Here is a 27358-nt window from a genome sequence, read left to right as displayed (position 1 = left end):
ATGCCACGCTCAAAATTGCTTAAATCACCTTTCTTTCCCATTCTGACATTCAGTTTGGAGTTCAGGAGATTGTCTTGACCAGGACCACACCCCTAAATGCATTGAAGCAACTGCCATGTGATTGGTTGATTAGATAATTGCATTAATGAGAAATTGAACAGGTGTTCCTAATAATCCTTTAGGTGAGTGTGTATATATATATATATATATATATATATATATATATATATATATATATATATATAACAAAAATGATCAAAACTAATGATCCATGTTATGCAACATATCCCAGCATGATCTGACAATGTTCCAAAGAGCATCTTGAGTGCTTGAATGGAAGCAAGGAAATTTTACCTTTTATACAAAGGAGTTTACATAGACAATATCACACATTTCTATTGTTTATTAGTGACCCTTAAATAGTTTTTCATCATAACACTTCCTAAAACGTGTTTATTTCCAGGTTTAAAATTGATTTTGAATCCCAAATTTTCAATGTGGTCTCAGACTTTGGACTATATAAAGCCTATAGTTAATTCAAGGAAGAAAAAAAAACATTGACAACAGCAACTTCCAAGCAACCAGATTTTTAAAAATAATAATATATTTTAGTAATGTAATATTAATAATTTATTGTATTAGTATTTTATTATTTTTGATGTTGTTGTTATTATTTTTTATCCATTCATTAATAACAATAATAAATAAATATATAATAAATTAAAATGTATAATTATTCTTCTGACAGTTTAATATTTTTCACAAAGTTCTGTTGTTAAAAAGAGCAAAAGTCATTTTTTTTTTTTAAAGCATCATTGTCTTATCACTGCAACAACTGCACTGCCTTTGGCAATATTTAACTGTCACTATCAGTCCCACTCTCTCGCAGCACACATACACACACAGTGTGATTGAGATAAGAAAACAGCACACTCTTTCTCTCTACATATTCACCCTGCAGTCATGAAGCTCACAAATGAGAACACACTTCCTCTCTTTTCTCGTTTCCTTGTGTTTTTCCTCTTTATCTGCATGCCATTTTGTTCCATGTGCCGCTGTGGTTTACAGGAGCATAACCGATAAATGAGTGTGAGGCTTTGATTTTATATTTATGTCCTGCAATTTGTGCTCTTTTTCAATTTGATATTTGCAGTCATGTTCCAAACCTCTCAACCTCCTTCCTTCAGTCCGAATCTCTAGGGGGGAAAGAAAAAAGGAGTAATTTATGACTGTGTAGCCTCAGGGTGTTCAACACACACACACACACACACACACACACACACACACACACACACAGAGAAGCCTTAGGCTTTATTGTTCCTTTGTGGCAGATGGGTTGCCCGCTTTGCACCATTGGTTTTGATGATGCTCTCTCTCCCTCTCTCACTCTCTCTCTCTCTCTCTCTCTGTCTCTCTCTCTGGAATGCACACACTTACACACTTACACACCAAGTTAAGTGCCTTTTTTTGACAGTATGGTTGTAAAATTGTTTTTTTCTGGAGCATATGAATTGCAATTGTTGAATGGACCAGAAGTTGGTAAACTCTCTATATAGAAAGTTCTTCTTATTCTAATTTATATTATATTTTTTGTGCATGTGTATGTGAGTTATCAAACTACATCCTTATAGTAACCCAGGCCCAGTTCTACGGGGGTGCTTGACGAACCTAGAGCACCTTCAATTGCAGACCAGGGCAAACTACTGCCCACTGGTCAATTTATCATGAATGTTTTTTATTAGATTTTACATTTATATCTGGCTTTGGGACCTATCATGCATCCACAAGGATTTAATATGTTCAGGGTTGTCAGATAATTGATGCAACACCCCAGTCAGAGATTTATAGTTGCACAAATTGGAAATATTTAACCTTATGTCATACTTATTTTATACAATCTGGCAACCATGTATGCGAGTGCGCGCTTTCTTCTCTTCGAAAAACATTAAATAAAATACTTAGCACTCAATAGTGTAATATTCTGCTCAATATAAAGTGTGATGTAGCCACTCCGTGTCCATTCATGAGGCTGCGTGTGCTGTTTAGTGGCAAGTCTACGAGCAAACCTTTTCAGTGATGATCTTTAGTAAAATCCCAATAGATATTTGCATCATTCACACACTGAGGGGTCCCATGAGCAAAACCAAGTGAGAGAGGAAAAGGACTGTTTTTTGTGTTATTTGTAAAATGCTGAAGTCCCTCACACCTGTATGCGAATGTTACTCTAGCAGTAATCATTTATCAGTGTCATGCAGCCTGTTTTATTCAGTTGTGAGCTGAATGGGATGCCAAACAAACCATTGACGAGATCCACATCATGACCCATGAGCATGTAAACAGGTTGATAATGTTTTCAGAATAAAACAACTTTATCCACTTTGAGGCAAACATTAAAATAAGCTTTTAAAATCTATAATTTCAGAATATTTTATTTTACTATTAAACCAGACAACTGATGTAGAGTGTTAAATTGAATACTAAATTACCACTGCAGTGAAGTATGGTAAAATAAACAATTTATCATTTTATTTAACCTTTATTCAGTTATACTAACACATGATAGAAAAGTAGCAGCAAAACTTCAAGCAATCACAGCATGGTCCCATCAGTCAGTGCACACTTCGGAAAATTGTGCATCGTTCATTAAGTGCACGAGTGCACTAGTACTTCTGGGCTTAAAAAATACAAATATGCAGAACATTTTATCTTCTCTCTTCCATGTTCTACTTAACGGCTGATGTGGCCCCTATAACAAAATAATTGCACATCTCTGCTCAACTGAATATGTAAGACTAATAACTAGCAAGCAGATTTCCTTGAATCCCAGCAAACACACAAAAGGTTGCATCAAAACTAATAAACATGTATGATTTTGCAAATCAGTATGTGCTTATCTGCAGGTGCAGCATTTTGCTGTCATTTTCAGTGACAGATCATGTGAAGAAGAAGAAAAAACAAAGCAATAAATGTTTTGTACATAAAAAAACAACCTTTTTTACATTGTTTTAGTAGCCTAGTATTTAAACATGATTTAATGTATTTAAAAAAACAATAGTAATTCTGTACAACTCCACTTTATACAGAGCACCCTCACCATTTTCAGAAGCACCCTTAGTGATTTTGATCTGGAACGGGGCCTGTAGTAACCTTGAATCTACTGCAGCATTGGTTGTGTGATGTGTGCATGTGTGTGTGTGTGTGTGTGTGTGTGTGTGTGTGTGTGTGTGATGATGTGCATTTTTTGTACTGCATGACAGTACCGATGTTGTGTTGATATTACTTTTGATTATCTACTGTATAGAGTATATGATGTTTATGATTCAAAGTCGGTGCACTGCCATGTACACTTTAGGCTTCTAGTCACACTCCTTACGCTCTGCCTTCTGATCTTATCATTTAATCACTTGTTTAATGTATGCTTTGGGCTTGCTAACACTTTTTCGATTCTGATTCAGTAGCAGTCTGTTCAGGTTTATATCAAAAGTAACTTCACACTGCAGGCTACACTAGATCAAATAATATCCGCCTGCCTCGTTTTCTTTCCCAAACAAACGGAATACAGAATTGTAACTGAAAGCAGTTGAAGAGAAAGCCTGTAAAGTAATAACATTATGATATAGTGACTTTATATTAGTTACAGTGACTGTGGTAAGGCAGGGTTATGACAATGTTTAGAGTTAGCTTTTTTCTTATTGATGCTTAGGATTGTAGAAAACACTTTAAAGGCAGCTTGTCCCATTTTTACTACACAAAAAAGAGCAAGAAAGACAGTGGAAACAAAGGAATGATAGATCTACTGTATTTAGCTAAAATAAAAATAACTCTGTAAACAATCAGATAAAACAATCAACACAAAGATCCTACTGAATAATCAAAGCATATTTAGATTTGAAAGAAATGGTAGTCAATATGAAAAAATAATCCAGTCTAGTTCATTAACTTTATTTATTTTTATTTTTATTTCACATATATTAGACATACTTAGACAGGTTTGAGAGAACTGAAAAATAATAATAAACCTTGAATATTTAAACAGATATATAACAAATAGGAACGTAAATTCATATCAAATATGCTTATTAAACTGCCTTTTATTGTGGCGGAGGCAGAGATGTGTGTATCACAGAAGAGAGAACATGATAAGAGACTTTATTAAAACTAGCTCTTATTTTGAATGTGATGTTCTCCATCTTAATGAACAGGAAATGCACTCATTCAACATTGTTTCTCAAGCTTGCATATCTGTCTCTCTTCAGTCTTTTGTGAATTTATCAGGAAGATCGCTCAAATAGAACCAGCAGAATACATTGTGTTGAATATTGCAAATGTGGATTTTTCCACATATAAATGTGGATGTATATTAAGATCTGTATTGTAAGTTGCTTTGAACATAAATGTAAATGTGGATCGGTGAAGGTCAAACATTGCCATGCAGATTTGGTCGTAATGTCTTTCTTTTTATTTTAGTAGGAAATTGTTTTTCACAAACAAATATAAATCATGCATGTCTGTAGAGGGTAAATTATCTTTGTATTTAGTAAGAACCTGACCTGGCTTAACATAAATACTTAGTGAAAAGCTTTTTGGAGAACATATACTGTGCATTCAGACCCCTTCATTTTTTCACATTTTGTTACGTTGCAGCCTTATGCTAAAATTCTATGAAAAAAATTATAATAATAATTCACATAAATCTACACTCCATACCACACAAAGATAATGCAAAAAGAACATTTGAAATATTACTTTTAAGGATTCAGACCGTTTGCTATGACACTTGAAACTTACAATTTTCTACACTTTTATTATAGTCCACCTGTGGCTAATTCAATTGATTGGACATGATTTGGAAAGGCACCCACCTGTCTATATAAGGTCTCACAGCTAAAAATGCAAATCAGAGCAAAAACCAAGCCATGAGGTCAAAGGAATTGCCTGCAGAGCTCAGAGGTATGATTGTGTTGAGGCACAGATCTGGGGAAGGCTACTAAAAAAGTTTCCAAGAGCACAGTGACCTCCAGAATTCTTAAATGGAAGAAGCTGGCTGCCCAGCCAAACTGAGCAATCAGGGGAGAAGGGCCTTGGTAAGAGAGGTGACCAAAAACTCGATGATCACTCTAGTTGAGCTCCAGAGATCATGTGTGGAGATGGGAGAAACTTGCAGAAGGACAACCATCAATGCAACACTCCACCGATCTGGGCTTTATGGCAGAGTGGCCAGACTGAAGCGTCTCCTCAGTGCAAGACACATAAAAAAGCATCTAAAAGACACTCAGACTGTGAGAAACAAGATTCTCTGGTCTGATGAAATGAAGATTGAACCGTTTGGCCTCAGTTCCAAATGTCATGTCTGGAGGAAACCAGGTACCGCTCATCACATGCACAATACCATCCTAACAGTAAAGCATGGCGGTGGTAGCATCATGCTCTGGGGGTGTTTTTCAGAGGCAGGGACTGGAGGACTGGTCAGGGTTGAAGGAAAGCTGAACTTAGCAAAATACAGAGATAACCTCAATGAAAACCTGGTCCAGAGTGCTCAGGACCTCAGACTGGCCAAAGGGTCACCTTCCAGCAGGACAATGACCCTAAGCACACAGCCAAGACAATGCACGAGTGGCTTGGGGAGAACTCTGTGAATGTCCTTGAGTGGCCCAGACTTGAACCCAATCGAACATCTTTGGAGAGACCTGAAAATGTCTGTCCACTGATGGTCCCCATCCAACCTGACAGAGCTTGGGAGGATCTGCAGAGAGAAGAATGTAAGAAAATCCCCAAATCCAGAAAGTCTTGAGGCTGTAATCGCTGCCAAAGGTACTTCAACTAAGTACTGAGTTAAGGGTCTGTATATTATGTCAGTGTGATATTTCAGGGTTTTTTTTATAAATTTGCAAAGTTATCAAAAATCTTCATTATGGGGTATGGAGTGTAGATTGATGTGAATTTTTTAAATGTTTATTTTTTAAGCATTTTAGCATAAGGTTGCAACATAACAAAATTTGGTTTAGAAGGAGTCTAAATACTTTCTGAATGCACTGTATATATGAACTGTTATTCTTAGCCTTACACGCAAACTGACTTCGTTAAATTGATAATTCTGGGTTGATTCAATTCAGCATGAATGAACGCATCTTGATGTTTCATTAGCCATTATATTCACTCACATTTGAGTTTGGACATGCTCACACTCAAATACACACATGGCCAGAGATCCCTAATTACATACTTGATTCCATGTAAGCTGGCAGGTGAACTGCAAAAAGAGCAGTAAAAAACAAAGAGGAAGGGAAAGGAAGAAGGAAGGAATATCTCCCCTTCACTCTTTTGATGCTTAATTGATAAAATCCCTGCCCATTATGCTAATTGTTGTGTCTGCATCATCAGCCAATCAGATTGCCTGATTTTAAAGGTCAGTATAGGGCGACCTCAGTGTGCTGGAAGGGTCTTGCTGCAGCAGCTAATTGATTCCGCTTGTTTCTGTCCCTCTGACACGTGGCTTCAGTGGAGCCTACAATCATTCCATCATTTCCTCTCTCATTATGTTCTTCATGCACTGTTACATCTAATCAAAACTGGCATACTCGTCCTTTAGGATTGTTCTCTTGAAGGGAACAGGGAGAAGAACAGGAAGAAGGGAAAAGGAAAGAAGGATGAAGAAAACAAAGATGTAAGGAAGAAAAGATAAGGAAAGAGAAAAAAGAAAGAGAAGAAAGGAAGCGAATATGGAATAAAGGAAAGGAGTGACCGATGTAAAAGAAAGGAAAGAAGAAGGACGAATCAATGATGGAAGGAAGGAAAAAGGAAAGAAACAAGGAAGAAAAGAAGGAAGCACGAATGAATGAAAGAACGAAGGAAAAAATAAAGAAAATGAAGGAAGCAAATATGGAATGAAGGAAAAGAATGACAGAAGGAAAACAGAAAAGAAGGAATTAAAAAAGTATAGAAGAAACGAAGACAAACATGAAAGAAAGAAAGAAAGAAAGAAAGAAAGGAAATGAAAACGATAGGAAGCAAGAAAGAAAGAAAGATAGGAAGTAAGAATGAAAGGAAGCAAAGAAAAAAGGGAAAAAGAGAAAAATTGCAAGGTCAATGGAGAGAGAGAGAGAAAGGTTAAATTGAAGAGATTAGGAGTAAGTACTGATTGTGGTTGCTGAAGGGTTTCAACTTCAAATGGTGCAGAGAAGAAAGAGAGAGGCTGAGGATTCGATAGAAATTTGTATATTTTTTAATTTTTTGGTGTGAAACCATATTAATAGAGCACCTGACTGCAGATAATTTATTTATTTATTTATATAGACTTCTTTTAAAGAAATCATTAGACAGGATTTTTTGAGCAGGCCTAAGGAATGGAAAGAGCAGCACTGGCACTGTACCATGAAAGGGCTCTGGTACTCTCACTGTATCTAAATGCAGCCAATGGTCAATCCCCTGATATCAGTAAATGAGATTTAGACCTTTTCACTCTTAATTAACAAATAAACCCACTGGCTCTGTATTTGTATCTCTTCAGCTATATCCAACATCCATCCATCTTTGTGTGGAACAAGACCAAAAGCTTGTATTTTATAGAGGTGGGAATTGACACAGGCCTCCCGATTCGATATTAAAACTATATTCCTGGTTTAATATTATATTTAATAGCATTTTCAAGTATTGAGATTCTGTAAGTATTGCGATTTGAAGTTAGAATATATTTACTTGTGTTACCCCCTTTGTTTTTAGAAAGTAATTTTTATTGAAGAATAAGGTAGGGATGTGAAAAACCACCAATTTTCATAAATCAACTAGTCGTTGTGTTGTCTGAGCTATTAGTCCACTAGTCAGTGTTAAAGAACCCGTGCATAATAAGCCTGCATGTCCATGTGACCCCCATCAGACATTGTTTAATAGGGATGAACAGTACACTCACTGAGCACTTTATTGGGAACACTGTGGTCCTGATAAAGTGCCCGATGTGGTCTTCTGCTTTTGTAGCCCATCCGCCTCATGGTTTGATGTTTTATGCATTCTGAGATGCAACTCTGCTCACTACAATTGTACAGAGCGGTTATTTGAGTAACCGTAGCCATTCTCTGCTGAACTCTCATCAACAAGGCGTTTCCATCTGCAGAATTGCTGCTCACTGGATGTTTTTTGTTTTTGGCACCATTCAGAGTAAACTTTAGAAATTGTTGTGTGTGAAAATTCCAGAAGATCAGCAGTTACAAAAATACATAAACAAGCCCGTCTGGCACCAACAATCATATCACTGTCAAATTCAATGAGATCAAATTTTTTCCTCATTCTGATGGTTGATCTGAACATTATCTGAAGCCCCTGACCTGTATCTGCATGATTTTATGCATTGCATTGCTGCAATACAATTGTCTGATTAGATTATTGTATGAATAAGCGGGTGTACAGGTGCACAGTTAGTATATAGCACAGCCCTTTAATGGGGTAACTAACAGATGTTTAACAAATAAATAGAAAAAAATAACTAGAACATGTTAATGCAAAAAATAATCAAAGAAACAAACGTAAGAAACAAGAAATCCTCCTACACTACAGAGCTGCACAAAACCGCTTATGTGCATCTCGGGTGCAGAATGACGCACTTCAATGTAACTGGAGTGCTTGGCATCACAAGGCAGTCCTTGCTCCTCGTTCAAAAGTGCTGTTTGATTGTTTTACTATAGCTGTTTATTATGGCCGAGTCAGACAGAATCTGCTAAATGACTCTGAAAAATACTCTCCATAACACCTTACAAATAAACCTATGGATTATGCATGATAACAGGACAATTACCCACAGCTAAGGATTTGACATCCTAGTAAAATCTTAAAATGTATTATTGAATGCAGTGAATTTGTACACAAGTAAATTCGTATATTGTGCATTAAAGGATTCAACATAAAGAATTAGAGATGAAACTTCTCAGAGAACTCTACAAATATAGCCCATACCTACAGTATATACTGTATCATTAGCATATTAAGCTACACATATAACTTTTAAATTAAATAAAAAATCTATTTTTCTTCAGTGAGACAATTCATTTGGACAATGCCAATGCTGCTCTCCAGTATATGTGGCCAGCTATGTACACGATAGAGGCCTATAGTACAATTGAATTAAAGTATTTGAGATTTTCTCAAAATTCAAACAGAAATATAGCTCATACAAAAACAATGGCTCATTAATAGAGAATCAGTAGGGTTCCATAATAGAGAGGCCATAAATCAGTGTAATTACAATTTAATAAAAAAAATAATAATTTTACCATTTGATTGCCAAATTTCTAGGGAACTTCTACACCACCCCAAATCTTAAAGTGAGATCCACCATTCATAGAAGCCGAGCACCCTTAAATTGTTGTGAAAGACAGAATCAAGCCATACAGTCTTGTGAATGCTAGTAATAATTTGTATGAGATTAAACTGTAAGATATTGTACAACTTGGCTTGTACAAAAAGTAGGCTTGGGATCTATGCCTTTTTCACACATCAATATTCTGAACATTTTCTTGATAATTATATGTAAGATAGTTTCATACAATAACCTGCAAACTCCTCAAAATCACTTTGTTCATTTTTTTTATTTTTATCCCCTTTTCTCCCAATTTGGAATGCCCAAAACCCACTACATAGTAGGTCCTCCTGGTGGCGTGGTTACTCACCTCAATCCGTGTGGCAGAGGATAAGCCTCAGTTGCCTCCGCTTCTGACAGTCAATCTGTGCATCTTATCACGTGGCTCGTTGTGCATGACACCACGGAGACTCCCAGCATGTGGAGGCCCATGCTACTCTCCGCTATTCACACACAACTTACCACACGCCCCATTGAGAGCAAAAACCACTAATTTCGACCACAAGGAGTTACCCCATGTGACTCCACCCTCCCTAATAACTGGGCCAATTTGAATGCTTAGGAGAACATTCTGGAGTCACTCAGCACACCCTGGATTTGAACTCAAGACTCCAGGGTTGGTAGTCAGCGTCAGTACTCGCTGCGCTACCCAAGCCCCCCTACTTTGTTTGCCATCTGCTGTACCACATCAGTTTGCCCTGTGTTGTGATACCTGTGCCTTTCCTACCTGGTCTGGGACTGGCTTCAGAAAATTGTAAATCACCCTCTGGTCTGACAATGCTATTCCATCAGACATTCAGCAACTGGTTCAACTGGAATGCACACAAATTAGGCTTCTTATTTAAATGTCAGCTTATTTGAATATATCGATGTCTGAAAAATATATAGATAAAATAACGTGCTGATCAATAATCAATATATTGCTATTTTATAACATCCCTAACAATTTTTTATTTAAATTTCATTTGTAGAGACCAACCAATTAACAGACAAAATTTCAAATCAGTGCAATACAGGCATCACATTTTAGCTTGCCTTGTATCCAACACAGACACATCTGCGGTTTTGGCATGAGTTTGGTTACTCGTTCCATATTTCCAGTATTTATTCAAAACAAATGACAGATGTCTTGTTTCAAACCCTAATGATTTCTCTTTCTTCTGTGGTACACAGCAGTGGTTTTCATATAAAATCATGGTTAGGGTTTGGGTTGGGGTTAGACTTAATGCTAAGGTTTATGTTTGGGTTAGGGGTGAAATGGAGGAAAAATTGTAATAACATGGTTTGTTTATTTTTCTCTATGTCAGTAAAAGATGTATGCTTTTAAAGCTTGTTCGATTCTTTACGATTTAGCCATCTTGCACTATTATTATGACTTGACATGAGAACAAGCTGTAATGAAGTCAGTCTCATTACACACTAAAACATCTTATAAATGTGAATATTTTGCAATAAATTTCAAATATATGGTATTTTTTTCTTAGTCGTTGACTTAAAGTTAATGGTTGAATACTGTACAGTTATTGCTGATTCGATGATGTCATTCACAGTGCTTAATGGGATGAGTAGTTAATTGGACTAGACGTTATATCGGTCTGTGACTAATACACGTGTTTACTTTACCTTCACCAGCAATTTAAAAAAGCACTCAGATATTCTTCAAATGTAGTTCTTAATCAGATAACACTATCCTACAGCCATGAAGTTCCTCAGGTCGACCACAGAGGAGCCAAAAATCAGCAGAACTCCACACACTCTGAGCTGGTTCTGGTGGACTCACAAGGACCAAATTGAATTTGTGTGTGCTTTGAAATGGCTTCAGTGAGAGCTGATGCACACACTGCTGCTAAACACCATGACTCAGTTTTGTGTGCGAGTGTCTCGTTTCAACAGCACAGAATGCAGCTTTCTCTTTGTCACATTCTCTCACATCTCACATATAGATACACAAGCACAAACAAAATGAGATATACATGTGCATACACACACAGAGACACACACATACACGCCTGTCACACTCGGTTTCATCTCAAGATGGACTTAGGCAAGGCACTGCTGCCACAGGGTTTGTTTGTGCATGTGTGTGTGACACTTAGCCTAGGTTATGTGTGGTACATGCTGTAGGCTTGTGTGTTATGTAAATGAAAAAAGGGCCAATTGTCAAAGCCTCCATCCAACCCCATAAACACACACACACACTCACACTCACACTCACAAAATGCACTAACACGTTTACATACAAACATATATTATAACATATGCAGTATATACAAAAATGTATATTAAAACTAGGACAGTCAAAGTTAATGCATTTTAATACATTTGTATATTGTACTGTATCTTGTTTATCAATAAATGACTGAAGTTCACAAAAAGGGAATTCAATTGCAGTCTTTATATGGTGGACTTATGTTGTCACCCTACGACCATGCGCTACACGGACGGGTTAAGCCATTGTGCACCGTCTCTGTATTTACTTCAGTGTCTCCCGCTGAACATGTTTATATGCACCCTCTTGCAAATGTGAACAGGGAAGTATATGGTGGCGGATGCCCCCATCCTCGGAGTTTGGGCCCCGGGACTTAAGCTCCAGTAAGCCTGTGCATTAATACAGCCCTGAGATATCTAATATATCTTGTTTTGGCCAAATTCCAATACCAAAAGTTATTATCGTATGTATCCTTCCATGGGTAGGCGATCCCAGAATGCACTTTGATGAGTTATGTGTAAAAAATTATTTCAAGATGGTGGACGAAGCGAGAGAAACTTTGATTATAATTATACTTAAAATGAAATACTTAAAAGTAGCGATATACACTCACCTAAAGGATTATTAGGAACACCTGTTCAATTTCTCATTAATGCAATTATCTAATCAACCAATCACATGGCAGTTGCTTCAATGCATTTAAGGGTGTGGTCCTGGTCAAGACAATCTCCTGAACTCCAAACTGAATGTCAGAATGGGAAAGAAAGGTGATTTAAGCAATTTTGAGCGTGGCATGGTTGTTGGTGCCAGACGGGCCGGTCTGAGTATTTCACAATCTGCTCAGTTACTGGGATTTTCACACACAACCATTTCTAGGGTTTACAAAGAATGGTGTGAAAAGGAAAAACATCCAGTATGCGGCAGTCCTGTGGGCGAAAATGCCTTGTTGATGCTAGAGGTCAGAGGAGAATGGGCCGACTGATTCAAGCTGATAGAAGAGCAACTTTGCCTGAAATAACCACTCGTTACAACCGAGGTATGCAGCAAAGCATTTGTGAAGCCACAACATGCACAACCTTGAGGCGGATGGACTACAACAGCAGAAGACCCCACCGGGTACCACTCATCTCCACTACAAATAGGAAAAAGAGGCTACAATTTGCAAGAGCTCACCAAAATTGGACAGTTTAAGACTGGAAAAATGTTGCCTGGTCTGATGAGTCTTGATTTCTGTTGAGACATTCAGATGGTAGAGTCAGAATTTGGCGTAAACAGAATGAGAACGTGGATCCATCATGCCTTGTTACCACTGTGCAGGCTGGTGGTGGTGGTGTAATGGTGTGGGGGATGTTTTCTTAGCACACTTTAGGCCCCTTAGTGCCAATTGGGGATCGTTTAAATGCCATGGCCTACCTGAGCATTGTTTCTGACCATGTCCATCCCTTTATGGCCACCATGTACCCATCCTCTGATGGCTACTTCCAGCAGGATAATGTACCATGTCACAAAGCTCGAATCATTTCATTGGTTTCTTGAACATGACAATGAGTTCACTGTACTAAAATGGCCCCTACAGTCACCAGATCTCAACCCAATAGAGCATCTTTGGGATGTGGTGGAACGGGAGCTTCGTGCCCTGGATGTGCATCCCACAAATCTCCATCAACTGCAAGATGCTATCCTATCAATATGGGCCAACATTTCTAAAGAATGCTTTCAGCACTTTGTTGAATCAATGCCACGTAGAATTAAGGCAGTTCTGAAGGCGAAAGGGGTCAAACACAGTATTAGTATGGTGTTCCTAATAATCCTTTAGGTGAGTGTGTGTGTATATATATATATATATATATATATATATATATATATATATATATATTGTATATTACTTTGTTTAGGGCTAATCGATCCACTAAAATAAAATCGAAATCAACATATGTGCACATTTTCATGCAGAGCTGTTTTCTGAGCACACATGAGGTGGTTCGGTGCTTGCTCCACGAATTTCATCTCATGCACAGAATAACAGATGTGTTGCATTTGGTTTGGTAACGTGCGCTGAGCATCTTATATTTACAGTGCTCTAAATTAAATTTAATATATAAGAAAGAAGAGATGTGAGAATGAAGGGGGTTGAAACCAAAGAGCAGAATAGGAAGGAATATGTGATGTGACAGAAATAAACAGTCAGAGAGGCCAGCTGGACAATAATGTTTTTGTGTATGTGTTTGAGAGAAAGAGAGAGGGAGGGGGATAGACAGAGAGGCGAGAGCAGTGGTTTCTGCTAATTACAGCTCTCTGAAAATCATAATTGCACCTTTCATAGGTTGTCAGGAAAGAGAGAGTGAAAAATATCTTGTCTTTCTCTTTGCTCAGTGTTTTGTGGTCCACTACAGTCAAACACCAGCATACACCAAGTGGCTCCTTCTTAATTCAATGCTTTATCTGTTTGAGGCCAGATCATGTGTGTAACACTCTGTGTGTGTGAATGTGTGTCTTTCTAGATTAATATTGTGTGCCCAGAACCACTTGAAAATATATTCTTTTTTCAGTGCATGATGGTCATTTATTTTGAGCCCAATTGTGTTAGATTACTAGTGCACTCTCACACGTTTTGTTTTGGGAACATGAAAATGTGATGGATGTTGTTACAAGTTGTGTTTGACTTTAGGACTAAAGTGCCCTCATTCAAACATCTCGGCTGTGATTTATGCGAGTTTAGGTTTTACAGAAAATAATATTAAGTGTCGCATGAACACACTGTTTCAAATAGTACTTCAGTAGAGGCCTAATCCTGACTGTATATCTGCATGTGTAAGGAAGACCTGGGCTGGTTGTCACACTTTTTACTCCAGTGAATATTTCTTAGGGTAGGTTTGTTTTTGCAAGTCGATTTCTAGATAGGCACATACCTTACATTCTTGGCTACAAAAAAGCAATTGAACATTTTCACCATTATTGCCCAGGAAAAAAGTTACAGTTCATTAAACACACATTGAAACATGACCCCAATTGTGGGGCTGGTTGGGTAAGCTGACACAATAGAACCTGCCATTAAACAGCCTATATTAAACATGCTGTACAAAGTCAAACAATTCTAAAACACAAAATGTATTAAACAGACAAAAACAAACCATTGTTTTGGCCAACAAATAATGCAATTAATAACTGTATGTACTTAGAACATGTAAAACATATGTGACAACTTGCCCTGGCCTGAAATGAAAAATAACTTGTCCTGACAACACAGTTCAAACTTTTGCTTATATAGTTTTATTGTGTTTACTTGTTTACTCAGTAGCTACAGTATAATAAACTGTAAATTTGATGAATTTTAGTTTGGAAGACAACATGTACAAAAGTTCTTAAAATTTAAAGGGTTAGTTCACCCAAAAAATGTAATTACTCTCTTAATTTACTCACCCTCATGCCATCCTAGATATGTATGACTTTCTTTCTTCTTCTTCTAAACACAAACAAAGATTTTGAGAAGAATATCGTAGCTCTGTGGATCCATACAACTCAAGTGAATGGATGCCAGAGCTTTGAAGCTCCAAAAATCACATAAAGGCTGCATTCACGTATCGTCCCAAATGCTCAACAGATGACGCCATTGCCACCTCACTCCATCTGGCCCTCACCCACTTGGATAAAAGGACATGTACATTTGAATGCTGTTCATAGACTTCAGTTCTGCATTAAACACAATCATTCCTCACCATTTGATTGGAAAGCTGAGCCTGCTGGGCCTGAACACCTCCCTCCTCAACTGGATCCTAGACTTCCTAACTGGGAGGCCTCAGTTAGACTGGATTGGAAGAAGCATCTCCACCACCACCACACTGAGCACTGGGGCCCCTCAGGGTTGTGTGCTCAGTCCAGTGCTGCTCACTCTGCTAACTCACGACTGTGCAGCAATGCACAGTTTGAATCACATCAGCAAGTTTGCCGATGACATGACCGTGGTGGGTCTCATCAGCAAGAATGATGAGACTGCATACAGAGAGGAGGTGCAGCGGCTAACAGACTGGTGTAGAGCCAACAACCTGTCTCTGAACATGGATAAAACAAAAGAGTTGACTTAAGGAGGGCACGGAGTGGACCGTTCTCTCCTGAACATCGATGGCTCCTCAGTGGAGAACGTCAAGACCACCAAATTCCTTGGTGTTCACCTGGCGGAGAACCTCACCTGGTCCCTCAGCACTATCTCCATAGCCAAGAAAGCCCAGCAGCATTCTACTTTCTGTGAAAGCTGAGAAAACCCCATATCCCATCCCTCATCCTCACCACATTCTACAGGGGGACTATCAAGAGCATCCTGAGCAGCTGCGTCATTGCCTGGTTTGGGAATCGCACCGTCTCGAATCACAAGACCCTGCAGTGGATAGTGAGGACAGCTGAGAAGATCATTAGGGCCTCTCTTCCCTCCATCACAGACATTTACACCACACGCTGCATCTGCAAAGCCACCAGCATTGTGGATGACCCCACGTACCCCTCACACAAACTCTTCACCCGCCTGCCGTCTGGCAAAAGGTACCAAAACATTCGGCCCTCATGGTCAGACTGTGTAATAGTTTCTTCCCCCAAGCCATCAGACTCCTTAAAACCAAGAGACTGGACTGACGCCAACCCACATACAATCAAGCTCATAAACACACATTGCAATGAGTTCAGGATAGGCAAGGAGGAGGAGGGAACCGGCAGGACAGTCAACATAACTTTAATGATGTAACTGAACTTAAACAACATAAAACAAACATAAACACACACACAGTGCTCTCTCTCTCTCTCTCGAATTGGTGTCTCAGGCTCCCCTTTATCTCTCTTTCCCGCTGATTAACTGACTCAGCGCCGGCCATGCACCCTCATGGCCCGGCCACTCCCTCCTCCTTGTCACACTCCTCCCCCGCCAGTATCAGGCCAGGGTGCCATCTGGACTGGCCTACTCCTCTCTGGAGGGGAGACGCTGCCAAATTTCTTTCTTAAAATGCTGTTAAAACACCGTAAGCAAATACTGTATTGATCATCTGGCATTTTTTGCTGCTAAATAGTGTGTTATGTTTACATTTAACAGCATTTATTATTCCACACCAGAACTGTGTACTGGTTGGTGCTGCACTGTCCTTTACTGTAACTTTTGTCCTGTTTTAGTAATTATTGTACTGTCTTGCGCTGTTTGCACATGTTTGTACATGTGCGTTTTATGTAGTCCTGTTTAGGTCTGTAGCCTCATGTAGTTCTGTGTTGTTTTTATGTAGCACCATGGACCTGGAGGAACGTTGTTTAGTTTCACTCTGTACTGTACCTGCTGTAAATGGTTGAAATGACAATAAAGCCACTTCACTTGACTTGACTAAAAGTACTCCATATGACTCCAGTGTTAAAGCCATGTCTTCTAAATTGATGCAATCATTTTGGGTGAGAAACAGATCAATAATTAAATCCTTATTTACTGTAAATCTCCACTTTCACTTTCAGAATGTGAAAGAAAGTGAAATTTATAGTAAACAAAGATTGAAATATTTATCTGTTTCTAATGTACACTTATTATATCACTTCTGAAGATATTATTCTGAAGATATGACCCCACTGGGGTCATATGGAATACTTTTATGCTGCCTTTATGTGCTTTTTGGGCCTTCAAAGTTCTGGATACCTTTCACTTGCATTGTGAGGAACTACAGAGCTGAGATGTTCTTCTTCAAATCTTTGTTAGTGTTCTGCAGAAGAAAGATAGTCATACATATGTAGGATGGCATGAGGGTGAGTAAATGATGAGAGATAATTTTTATTTTTGGGTGAACTAAGTTAGTTATAAGTCAGTTTTTTATCTAGGTGTCTGCAACCAACATACAAAAACGGCTACAGAACAAACACATTTCTTTTTACTCAAAACCTTATAGTGACTGCGATACTGCATTTGGGAAAGCTTTCCATGTGACAACTAGGCCCAGTCTTCCCTGTATAGTATGTTTGTGTTGAATGGTGGGGTGCAAGTTGTGTTTTCTCGCTGTAAAATTTGTCTTGCTTTGATTAATGGCGCTCTTCTGTGAGTTGAAAGCTTCAGGAATCTCAGTCTCACACACAGACTGTGTGTGTGTGTGTGTGTGTGTGTGTGTGTGTGTGTGTGTGTGTGTGTGTGTGTGTGTGTGTGTGTGTGTGTGTGTGTGTGTGTGTGTGTGTGTGTGTGTGTGTGTGTGTGTGTGTGTGTGTGTGTGTGTGCACTGATTGATCTTTGTTGTAGGGTAAGTATTTATACGATCCTGGATTTCAGATTCAGTCAACTGGAAAATGAGAAACCTCTACATCCCTGCTCCATTACAAACACGATATCCCTGCAGACAAACACACATACACACACTAACACACACCCCATTAAAAATCCCATATCCCATGATGTTCATTTCTCTCTGTGAGAAAGCCAATGCGGTCCAGTCCACAGCAGATAATTCAGAGATTATGAGTGTTTAAGATGTGTGTGTTTGTGTACGTGTTATTTTATGTTAATGTTGTGATCAATAAATTTTTCTCATACAGTATTTATCAATATTTATCCATATAATAAACGACTCATATAAAGGGTAAAAGGACAAGTAATATCAAAGCTTATAGTAGTAATAATAATAATTATTATTATTATTATTACAGTAATGTAGCTTTATTTCAATTAACTGTTAGTTACTGACAATCTTTGTCATTACCGCGGTGATTCTGGAATGTTAGTGTTTAAAAAAGAACAAATGGGGAAAAAAGGAAGCTTATTTATAATAGCTAAAATTATTCTCTCTAAATTAAGTCTAAATTAAGTAACATATCAATTTATAATGCATAATATAAATGTATTTATTAGTATTTGTGCACTGATTGGTTGCTGGATGTACAATAAGATATTTTCTCTTACATCTGTTTGGTTTTCTGTGCTCTTGTCAGGTACGACTGCCCAGGGGAGCCCCCTGCTGGCCTCATTACCGATGCAGGGTCGCCCGCTGCATACACCTCTGGACTTAAAACACTTCCTGCCCTTCCGGCTCAGTGGCTCCTCCCCCCTCAACCTCTTCCCAAACTTCAACACTGTGAGTTAGTTAACAGACCTAATTTTGTTCTAAACCTTTCTTTTCCAGATGTTTCGTCATTGAAAGTCTGAGTTCGAGTTTGGTCCCTAATGTCAGCTCTAAATGTCAGGAGTGACACGGCAAGCTGCAGGGTTTTTTTTAAAGTGTACAAACTTTGTAAAAAGGGTCGCTAACAGAAGAGTATTGTGTTTAGATTTTAGACTCAGAGCAGATTTAGATTAGGATCTAGATTTAGTTTCAGACTCTCTTTGGTCCTGTGTGTAACAGAGTTCTATTTCTTCTGATATCTGCATTCTAAAAACACACACACACACACACACACACACACACACACACACACACACACACACACACTGTATAAGTATGATTCACTTCATTTATTATGTTTATGTGTACACTGTTTGGCTGCTCATTATAAAGTAATAAGATATCTTGTACACTTTAAGGGAATCTTTGTCACTTATATGTATGTTTAATATATATACCAGGTTCCGTCTCTGATCTGATCAGTCCTTGTGCGTTTTTGTGTGTTTCTTTTGTACCAGAGTGATAAATAAGACACCTGTTTCTATAGCAAAGTAACTGTCAGTGACCTCTCTTCTCTCTTATCATGCACTGTCATCCACACTCTTTTCCTTTCTTTCCATACTGCTCACGTCCGCTTGTCCTCTCCTCTAAAAGTCATAGATATTTCTACAGTGAATATATTTTTCTTTTCTTTTTTTTTTTGCTCTGCTCTAAAATCTTCCATTTACTAGAATTTTTTTTTTGTGCAATCTCTATAACATTCTGATTAACAATCCTTATCCACAAATCATAAATGACTAGTAAAGTATGTCATGGAAGATAATTGATCAAAAAGAGGTGGACTTGTTCTTCTAGTCTCTTCTCGTCTCCTTACTGCTCCCTTTTCTCTAACCAGCTAAAACCAGCCAACCAACTTAAGCTTGTTTTAGCTGGTCATTTCAGCAAGGATGTACAGTAAGGGTCTGCAACATTTTTGATATGAAGTGATATTTTTAAATTCCTCTGTAAATCACTGTGCCAAACATCCAAAAAGAAAGAAAAAGCCAGACAGGCAGAAAGAAAAACAGACAGACCCTGTCCATGCAGAATAAAACAACTTTTATAAGGTTACTAAAATGGAGTCTTCATCTCGTGATAAATATTGATTTACACCAGGTAAGTATGCTATTGTTCTGAAAGCAGGTTGTCAACTGCTCAACTGCACAGCACAACCAACGCAAAGCAGATGCGTTTACTCATGCGACCCTTTACTGCAGTGCTGCTGAACCTGATGTGTGTTGTGCTTTGAGCGGCTCGTGATAAGCAGTAGTCGAGTGAAGGATTTGTCCGGCTGTGCGCTTCTGCTGACTAGTGCTGTCACTCGTGTGAGTGAGTGATTATTACAAATGCCACCAATGGTAGATCAAAAAATAATTTGCAGACCCCTGTGGTATAACCCCCTTTTGAAGACCCTTGCTGTAGGGAATCATCAACTGGTTGATGACCTGAATGTGTCTTACTGTTGATTTGAAAAGCCAAGTCTCACACCCAATCTGACCTTCTCTTCACACATACATCAACACCTCCTGCGACCCCCTTCTCCCCCATTCTGCTATTCAACCTGCACTTAAGATCTGTGAAGAGGATGTGTGCCGGGTCTTCTGGAAACAGAAGCCAAGGAAAGCACAGGGCCCAGAGAATGTTTCACCCACTTGTCTAAAATCCTGTGCCGACCAGCTGGCCCCCATCTTCACACAGATATTCAACAAATCACTGGAGCAATGTGAAGTTCCCTACTGCTTCAAATGCTCCATCATCACCCTTGTCCCAAAGAAACCCAAAATCACAGGACTTAATGACTACAGACCCGTCGCTCTGACGTTTGTAATTATGAAGTCATTGTAGAGACAGGTGTTGGCCCACCTGAAGGGCATAACTGGACCCTTTCTGGATCACCTTCAATTTGCTTATCGAACAAACAGGTCTGTGGATAGTGCAGTCAACATGGGATTGTATCATGTCCTGCAACATCTGGACAGACCAGGGACATATGTAAGGATGCTTTATGTGGACTTCAGTTCGGCTTTCAACACCATCATCTCAGCTATTCTCTTGACTAAATTAAACCAACTCTCTGTTCCCACCTGTATCTGTCAGTGGATCACCAGCTTTTTGACAGATAGGCAGCAGTTAGTGAGACTGAGAAAATTCACTTCTAGCACCTGTACGATTAGCACTGGTGCCCCCCAGGGATGTGTGCTCTCCCCATTAATTTTCTCTCTGTACACAAATGACTGCACTGCCAAAGACCCTCCTGAAGTTTTCAGACAACACAACTGTCATAGGAATCATCCAGGATGACGATGAGTCTGCATACAGTTGGGAGGTTTAACAGCTGGCTGTCTGGTGCAATCAAAACAAGCTGGAGCTGAATACGCTCAAAACAGTGGAGATGCTAGTGGACTTTAGGAGGAACATCCCAACATTGACCCCGCTCACCATTCTGAACAGCACTGTGGTAGCAGTGTAGTCATTCAGGTTCCTGGGCACTATCATCTCACAGGACCTGAAGCGGGAGACCCACATTGACTCCATTATGGCCCAGCAGAGGTTGTACTTCCTTCACCTGTTGAGGAAGTTCAACCTGCCACAGGTTGAACTGTAGATACATTTCCACTCAGTTGTCATTGAGTCTGTCCTCTGCACTTAAGTTACTCTCTGGTTTGGTTCAGCTACAAAATTAGACATCAGATGACTACAAAGGACAGTTTGAACTGCTGAGCAGATTATTGGTTGCCCCCTGCCCTCCAAGAACTGTACACTTCCAGAGTGAGGAAAAGGGCTGGAAAAATCACTCTGGACCCCCACTCACCCAGCCCACCACAGTTTTGAACCTTTGCCCTTTGGCCGGCGATAGAGAGCACTGAGCACCAGAGCCATCAGGCACAAGAACAGTTTTTTCCTCAGGGTATTCTTCTAATGACCAGTAAAAACTGCCCCATTGAGCGATAATTATGTGCAATACCTATCTTACCACTTCTGCCAATACATTCGGAGTGGTGGTGGCGTAGTGGCTAAAGCACAGGGCTGTTAATCAGAAGGTTGCAGGTTCTAACCCCACGGCCACCACCATTGTGTCCTTGAGCAAGGCACTTAACTCCAGGTTGCTCCGGGGGATTGTCCCTGTAATAATTGCACTGTAAGTCGCTTTGGATAAAAGCGTCTGCCAAATGCATAAATGTAAATGGCTTATGCACTATCTGTATATAACAGATTTGCATTTGTACATACTTGTATATATATTAGGGGTGTAATGATCCATCGATCTGGATCGAGACATAATCCAATAACCAATTCAATGTTATCGAATGCGTAAATATCGAAATATAATTTTTTAAGATATGCCTTAATTTTTATACTCTCATATTAGCCACGTCCTTAAGCATTTCCGTCAGGCAATGAAGTTTTTACATTAATTTCACTTTATGAGCGCTAAATATGTAACGTGGGACAAGGATGTGAGCAGGGTCTGTGAAGCCAAATTGCACTCTGCTATTCGTATGTGAGCTTCCCACGAAACGTGAGCTCTAGACCGGTGACAGTATCAGTGTGAGCATGTCAACCGGGCTTCACGCCAAACGTTAGCTCCAGACCAGTGACAGGGTCAGTGCGAACACGTCTACAGAGCGCTCCTTATAATGCAATCTCTCGTGACAAACGCAGAGCAGCTCACATGCATGATTCATTTGGGCTTATATCGATATCGTTGCGCATGCGACCCTGTAACATAGTTCAATGGACAGGAGGAGGCAAGAACCGGCTTGATAATATAAATTATAGTTTAATAATAAACGTAACCAAAAGACAAATACACACACACAGGTGTCGGGCTGCTCCCGTAACTCTCCCTCTGTCGCACTGCCTTCTCCAGTCGCCTTTATCCCTCTCTGGCTTCATAAACCTAATTAAGGGCCGGGTGTGTGGAATCATGACCCAGCCCCACCCTCCGCCCTGCCACAGACCCATTTGAAATTTACATGAGAATTTGCTATTAAAAAGTACCATGGAGCAGATGTGGCTGTTCTTGTGTCTTCTCATCTCTTCTTTTCATGTCATGTCTCATCTCATCTCTTCCCATCTCATCTCTGTACTGTGCCTTTTTCTCCTCTTCTCATCATGTCTAATCTTTTCATTTTACCTCTTCGAATCTCTTCTTATCTCTTGTCGTCTCATCTCTTCTCATCTCAACACTTCTTTTCTCATCTTTTCCATTCTCATTGCTTCTTTTCTCATTATGTCTTGTCTAGTCTCTTCTTATCTTCTTACTGCACCTTTTTTCTCCTTATATCTTCTCACCTTATCTCATTTTGTCTATTCTCTTCTCTTTTCATCTTATCACTTCTCATCACACCATCTGTTCTTTCCTTGTTATTTCATCTCTTCTCTTCTCATCTTTTTTACTGAAATATTTACTCCACTACTCATTTTATCTCCTCTTCTAACTGTTCTTTTTTCTCCTCTCCTCCTCTCATCGCATCTTGTCACTGTTTGTCTTTTTTCATCTTTTCTAATTTCTTGTGAAAAAACTTTTCTTCTCTTTTCGTTTCATTTCATTTCTTCTCTTCTCGCCTCTTTTATCTCATTCTCTTCCCCTCTGCAGTAATAATATCCTACTAATTTTGAGATTGGACCTCTTCAGTTACCAGACTCCACAATGTGACTTTATCAGATACACTCAAATAGACACTCACACACACACATGGATCTGGCAGCATCCCAGCCAGTTAGGAATGACTGTGGATGAACAACAAGAACATTCTTGAGGCTGTAGAATAAATAGACCTGCGACCAGCTGCAGAGTCATTGTGGTATGGTGTGGGTTCCCATGGCGAGGGGTGTTAGTGGAAAGTCGCTCAGAGTAGTTCTGAGAACAGAGAAGATAGTATTCTATAGAATAGAGGTCACTGATTTGTATGAAAGATACTTCTATTGTTCTCAGTCCATCTGAACATGATATTCTCCTCCATCCCTCAGATGGACCCAGTGCAGAAGGCAGTGATAAACCACACGTTTGGTGTTCCTCAGTCACTGAAGAAAAAACAGGTCATCTCATGCAATATCTGCCACCTGCGATTCAACTCCACGGTTAGTGTGTAATGTGTGTGTGTGTGTGTGTGTGTGTGTGTGTGTGTGTGTGTGTGTGTGAGCGTGTATTTATCACTTTGTGGGGACCAAATGTCCCCATAAGGATAGTAAAACCCGAAATGTTTGACCTTGTGGGGACATTTTGTCGGTCCCCATGAGGAAAACAGCTTATAAATCATAATAAATTATGTTTTTTGAAAATGTAAAAATGCAGAATGTTTTCTGTGAGGGTTATGTTTAGGGGTAGGGTTAGGTTTAGGGGATAGAATATAAAGTTTGTACAGTATAAAAACCATTATGTCTATGGAAAGTCCCCATAAAACATGGAAACACAACATGTGTGTGTGTGTGTGTGTGTGTGTGTGTGTGTGTGTGTGTGTGTGTGTGTGTGTGTGTGTGTGTGTGTGTGTGTGTGTGTGACAGACAGAGAACACACTGGACAGGTCAAACCTTTTCCATCCCTTACAACATTCATCATTTATTTCATTCTTTTATTTTGTCATCTTTCTTACTGCGCTCTTTGATCTCACTTTTTCTTAAATGAACACAGTCCCTTTTAAATGCTTAAACACATACTATAAGCACACACTTACTGATCTAAATTTGTAAGTACTTCTATTGTTCTTAAATGAAGCTAATTATAATGACTGCAGCCTAACCATAAAATAAGCCCTAACCCTACAATTAAGCAATAAGGTACAATATAGCACAGCCCCAAGTGCCTTTTTTAAAGTGGTTACAACATAAAAAAATATTAAGGACACTTAATATTCAAACGCATGGACTGCAGGTATTGACTATATTAGCTCTAAAATCTAATTAATTTCAACATAAATTGTATTATTTAATTTTGCAACACAGAAAGTATACATCAGTTAAGTTTAGGCTGTAAAACTTTAAACACAATATGCTGTACATCTAGCAGTACAAAATAATCACTGGTAATACTCAAGGCCTGTAATCACCAGTCCACCTTTAATAAGTAAGAATACATTTTTTGTGTGACATCTGAAGAAATTAGATATATTTTAGCCATAAAAATGAATGTACATGAAAAGTACACCTAATCATTGTGCATCCATCCTTCTGCTGTATGCTAGTGATGTTCTGGGGGAACCTATTAAATAGAGAAAAAATCTGCAGTTCTTTGTTCAGTTTGTACTGCTGTTTGGGGCATTTTTAGACTAAATATGTTTGAGAGAGACACCCAACAGTGTTTTCTCCATTAGACATCTAAAGTCTATCAATTGCTCATTAGTTTTCTACGGCTTGCAGTTCACCATGCGACACTCTGTTTCTCTCTCTTTCCATCTTCCTCTGACTTTTCGTTTCTGTTTGTCAGTCTCTCGATCTCCCTGTTTTCTGTCACACACACCTGTTTACTACAGATTCTATTTATTAATGGGTGAATAATACCATTTGAATGACTCCAGTCTATTTCATGTTTGATTTGCATTTTAAAGTAGTGAGAAGTGTATGCATGCCATGCAGTATCTTTTTTATAAAGTTAGACTGTCCATCAGTGACAACAGCAGATAAAGGCAGTGTCTCTTTTGCCTTTCTTGAGCTCATTGCATTTTCATAGAATTCCTAAACTGTGGTGTGAATGTAAGGGGGGATTTAAATATTATCGAAATGATCCTTTCAGTCCAATAATGCCTATATATTAAAGGGATAGTTCACCCAAAAATAACATTTCAGTCATCATTTACTCACCTTCATATTGTCCCAAACCCATATGACTTTTTTTCTGCCATGGAATACAGGAGATGCTTGGCAGAATGTTAGTCTCAGTCACAATTCACTTTCATTGATATGAGTTTGGAACAACATGAGGGTAAGTAAATGATGTAATTTTTTGCCTGAACTATACTTTAATTAACCAGTCTGAAAATCCATGTGAATTTGTCAAAAATGAGGAAATGGATGGACTAAATACACACTCATCTACGACATCAAGCAATCCATTTTCATCCAAGTCAAAATTAAATCAAGTAATTTAAAACATTGTTTTTCTCCCCCAAAAAAACAATGCAAAATACAGTACATGATTAAAATAAATCATCACTGAGAGCGCAATTTGCAGCGTCATGTTTCTTTAAACATCCCTTCACCTCAGCCGTTTGGAGCTGTCAGCCCTCAAATGACGGTCATCTGCTAAGTACTTAAGAGGATTTGAGCAGGTTGATTACTCCCCACTGGGCCCACACATTCATTTCTGCTTTGATATTAGCTGGAGATTAACTTGATGAACTGCATGTCACATTTGTTTTGCAAGTTGTGAACTGGATTTTTGCCATCCAACTGACAATTTGAAGTCTTCCTTGTATGCTTTTTAAGCAGCATGTGCCAGTGTAATTTTTCAAATCAAATCGATTTTTAAAATTACTTCAAGCAAAGAGGGTTTCACATCTCAGCATGTCAACAGCTTATGCTCACATTAATTACACACTGATTTATTAGTGTTGTCATTTCAGCAGAAATCTGAATTAAAGCTCTAGAGGATTTCTTGAGTCTAAAAACGTTCATGTTTTGAGCTGTGAAGAGGTGTCGATTGTGTGTGTGGTGGTGGGGGGGTTTGGGGGGTTTAGGAGGACATTTTAGGTTACAAACTGGTTATTAAAAGGGTATTATGCTATAAATGTGGTTTATGAGGACATTTCTAGTGTCCCCATAATTCAAATCGCTTAAAAAAAATTAATATATAAAGGATATATATTTTTGAAAATGCAGAAAGTGTGTGTGCGTTCGTGCGTGCGTGTGTGCGTGCGCATGTGTGTGTGTTTGTGTGTTTAGTTTATCCGCAAATACATTGCCCATCATAAATCTCACTCTCAAACACAGTCAAGATCACACATGGTCCATTTAGAAAGATATTTCTGTTTATTATTGGTTACAAGAATTGTAGCACTGCCCCTCCTATTGGGCATATATTCTTATCACCCTCAATGTCTACCCTCTGAGTGTATGTGTGTGTACATTCAAATGTGTGAACACATGTTTAGGCGTGTTATTGTACATATGCTTATGTGTTTGTCATCTATATGTCTTCATATTTGTGTTTTTCTATAAAACTGAGATTGTTTCTAAGAGTATTGCAATAGTTTATCTTTCTTGCTTTCTTTGTATTTCTCTTTGTAGAATCAGGCAGAAGCCCATTACAAAGGCCATAAACACACTCGTAAACTGAAGGCTTTAGAGGCTCAGAAGAACAAGCAGCAGAGACGACAACTCGACAATGCACAACACAACAGAGTCCGAGAGAAGGACCGAGAAAGGGACAGGGAGAGGGAAGGGGACAGAGTGAAAACAAGTGCTCCAGATCCACTTCCTGCCCTACTGAATGACAACCCTGTGGAGAGAAGTAAGTGAACTCACACAGATAATCCGCCTTGTAAGAGGGCATTTTGTTATGGCACAAAACATGCCCTGGTGACCAAGTTGTGTTTTAAAGACAACATGACATTTAACTTTGTTAATGTGACAGATTTCTGAGAAAACTATAATATACAGCTGTATGGTTTCTTACATTTTTTAATGTTCTTAACTCACTTTAAGTTGTGAATGATGTAGCTTGTC

At 38.8% G+C, this 27358-nt stretch overlaps 1 protein-coding gene across 1 annotated transcript in view; it reads left to right on the top strand.

The window, feature by feature from the left end:
* LOC127652637 (zinc finger protein 385D-like) overlaps nt 1–27358 on the top strand; it is a 151467-nt gene that overhangs the window by 112746 nt on the left and 11363 nt on the right. Inside the window, exons 3-5 of the mRNA XM_052138897.1 lie at nt 18486–18628; nt 23669–23779; nt 26921–27143. Coding sequence (XP_051994857.1) covers nt 18486–18628; nt 23669–23779; nt 26921–27143 — 477 coding nt within the window. The remainder of the gene's footprint in view (nt 1–18485; nt 18629–23668; nt 23780–26920; nt 27144–27358) is intronic.

This window comes from Xyrauchen texanus, chromosome 12 (genome assembly GCF_025860055.1).
Source record: "Xyrauchen texanus isolate HMW12.3.18 chromosome 12, RBS_HiC_50CHRs, whole genome shotgun sequence".
NCBI lineage: Eukaryota > Metazoa > Chordata > Actinopteri > Cypriniformes > Catostomidae > Xyrauchen > Xyrauchen texanus.
The sequence above is the reverse complement of the archived record's forward strand: the minus strand, read 5'-3'. Positions and strand labels throughout refer to the sequence as shown.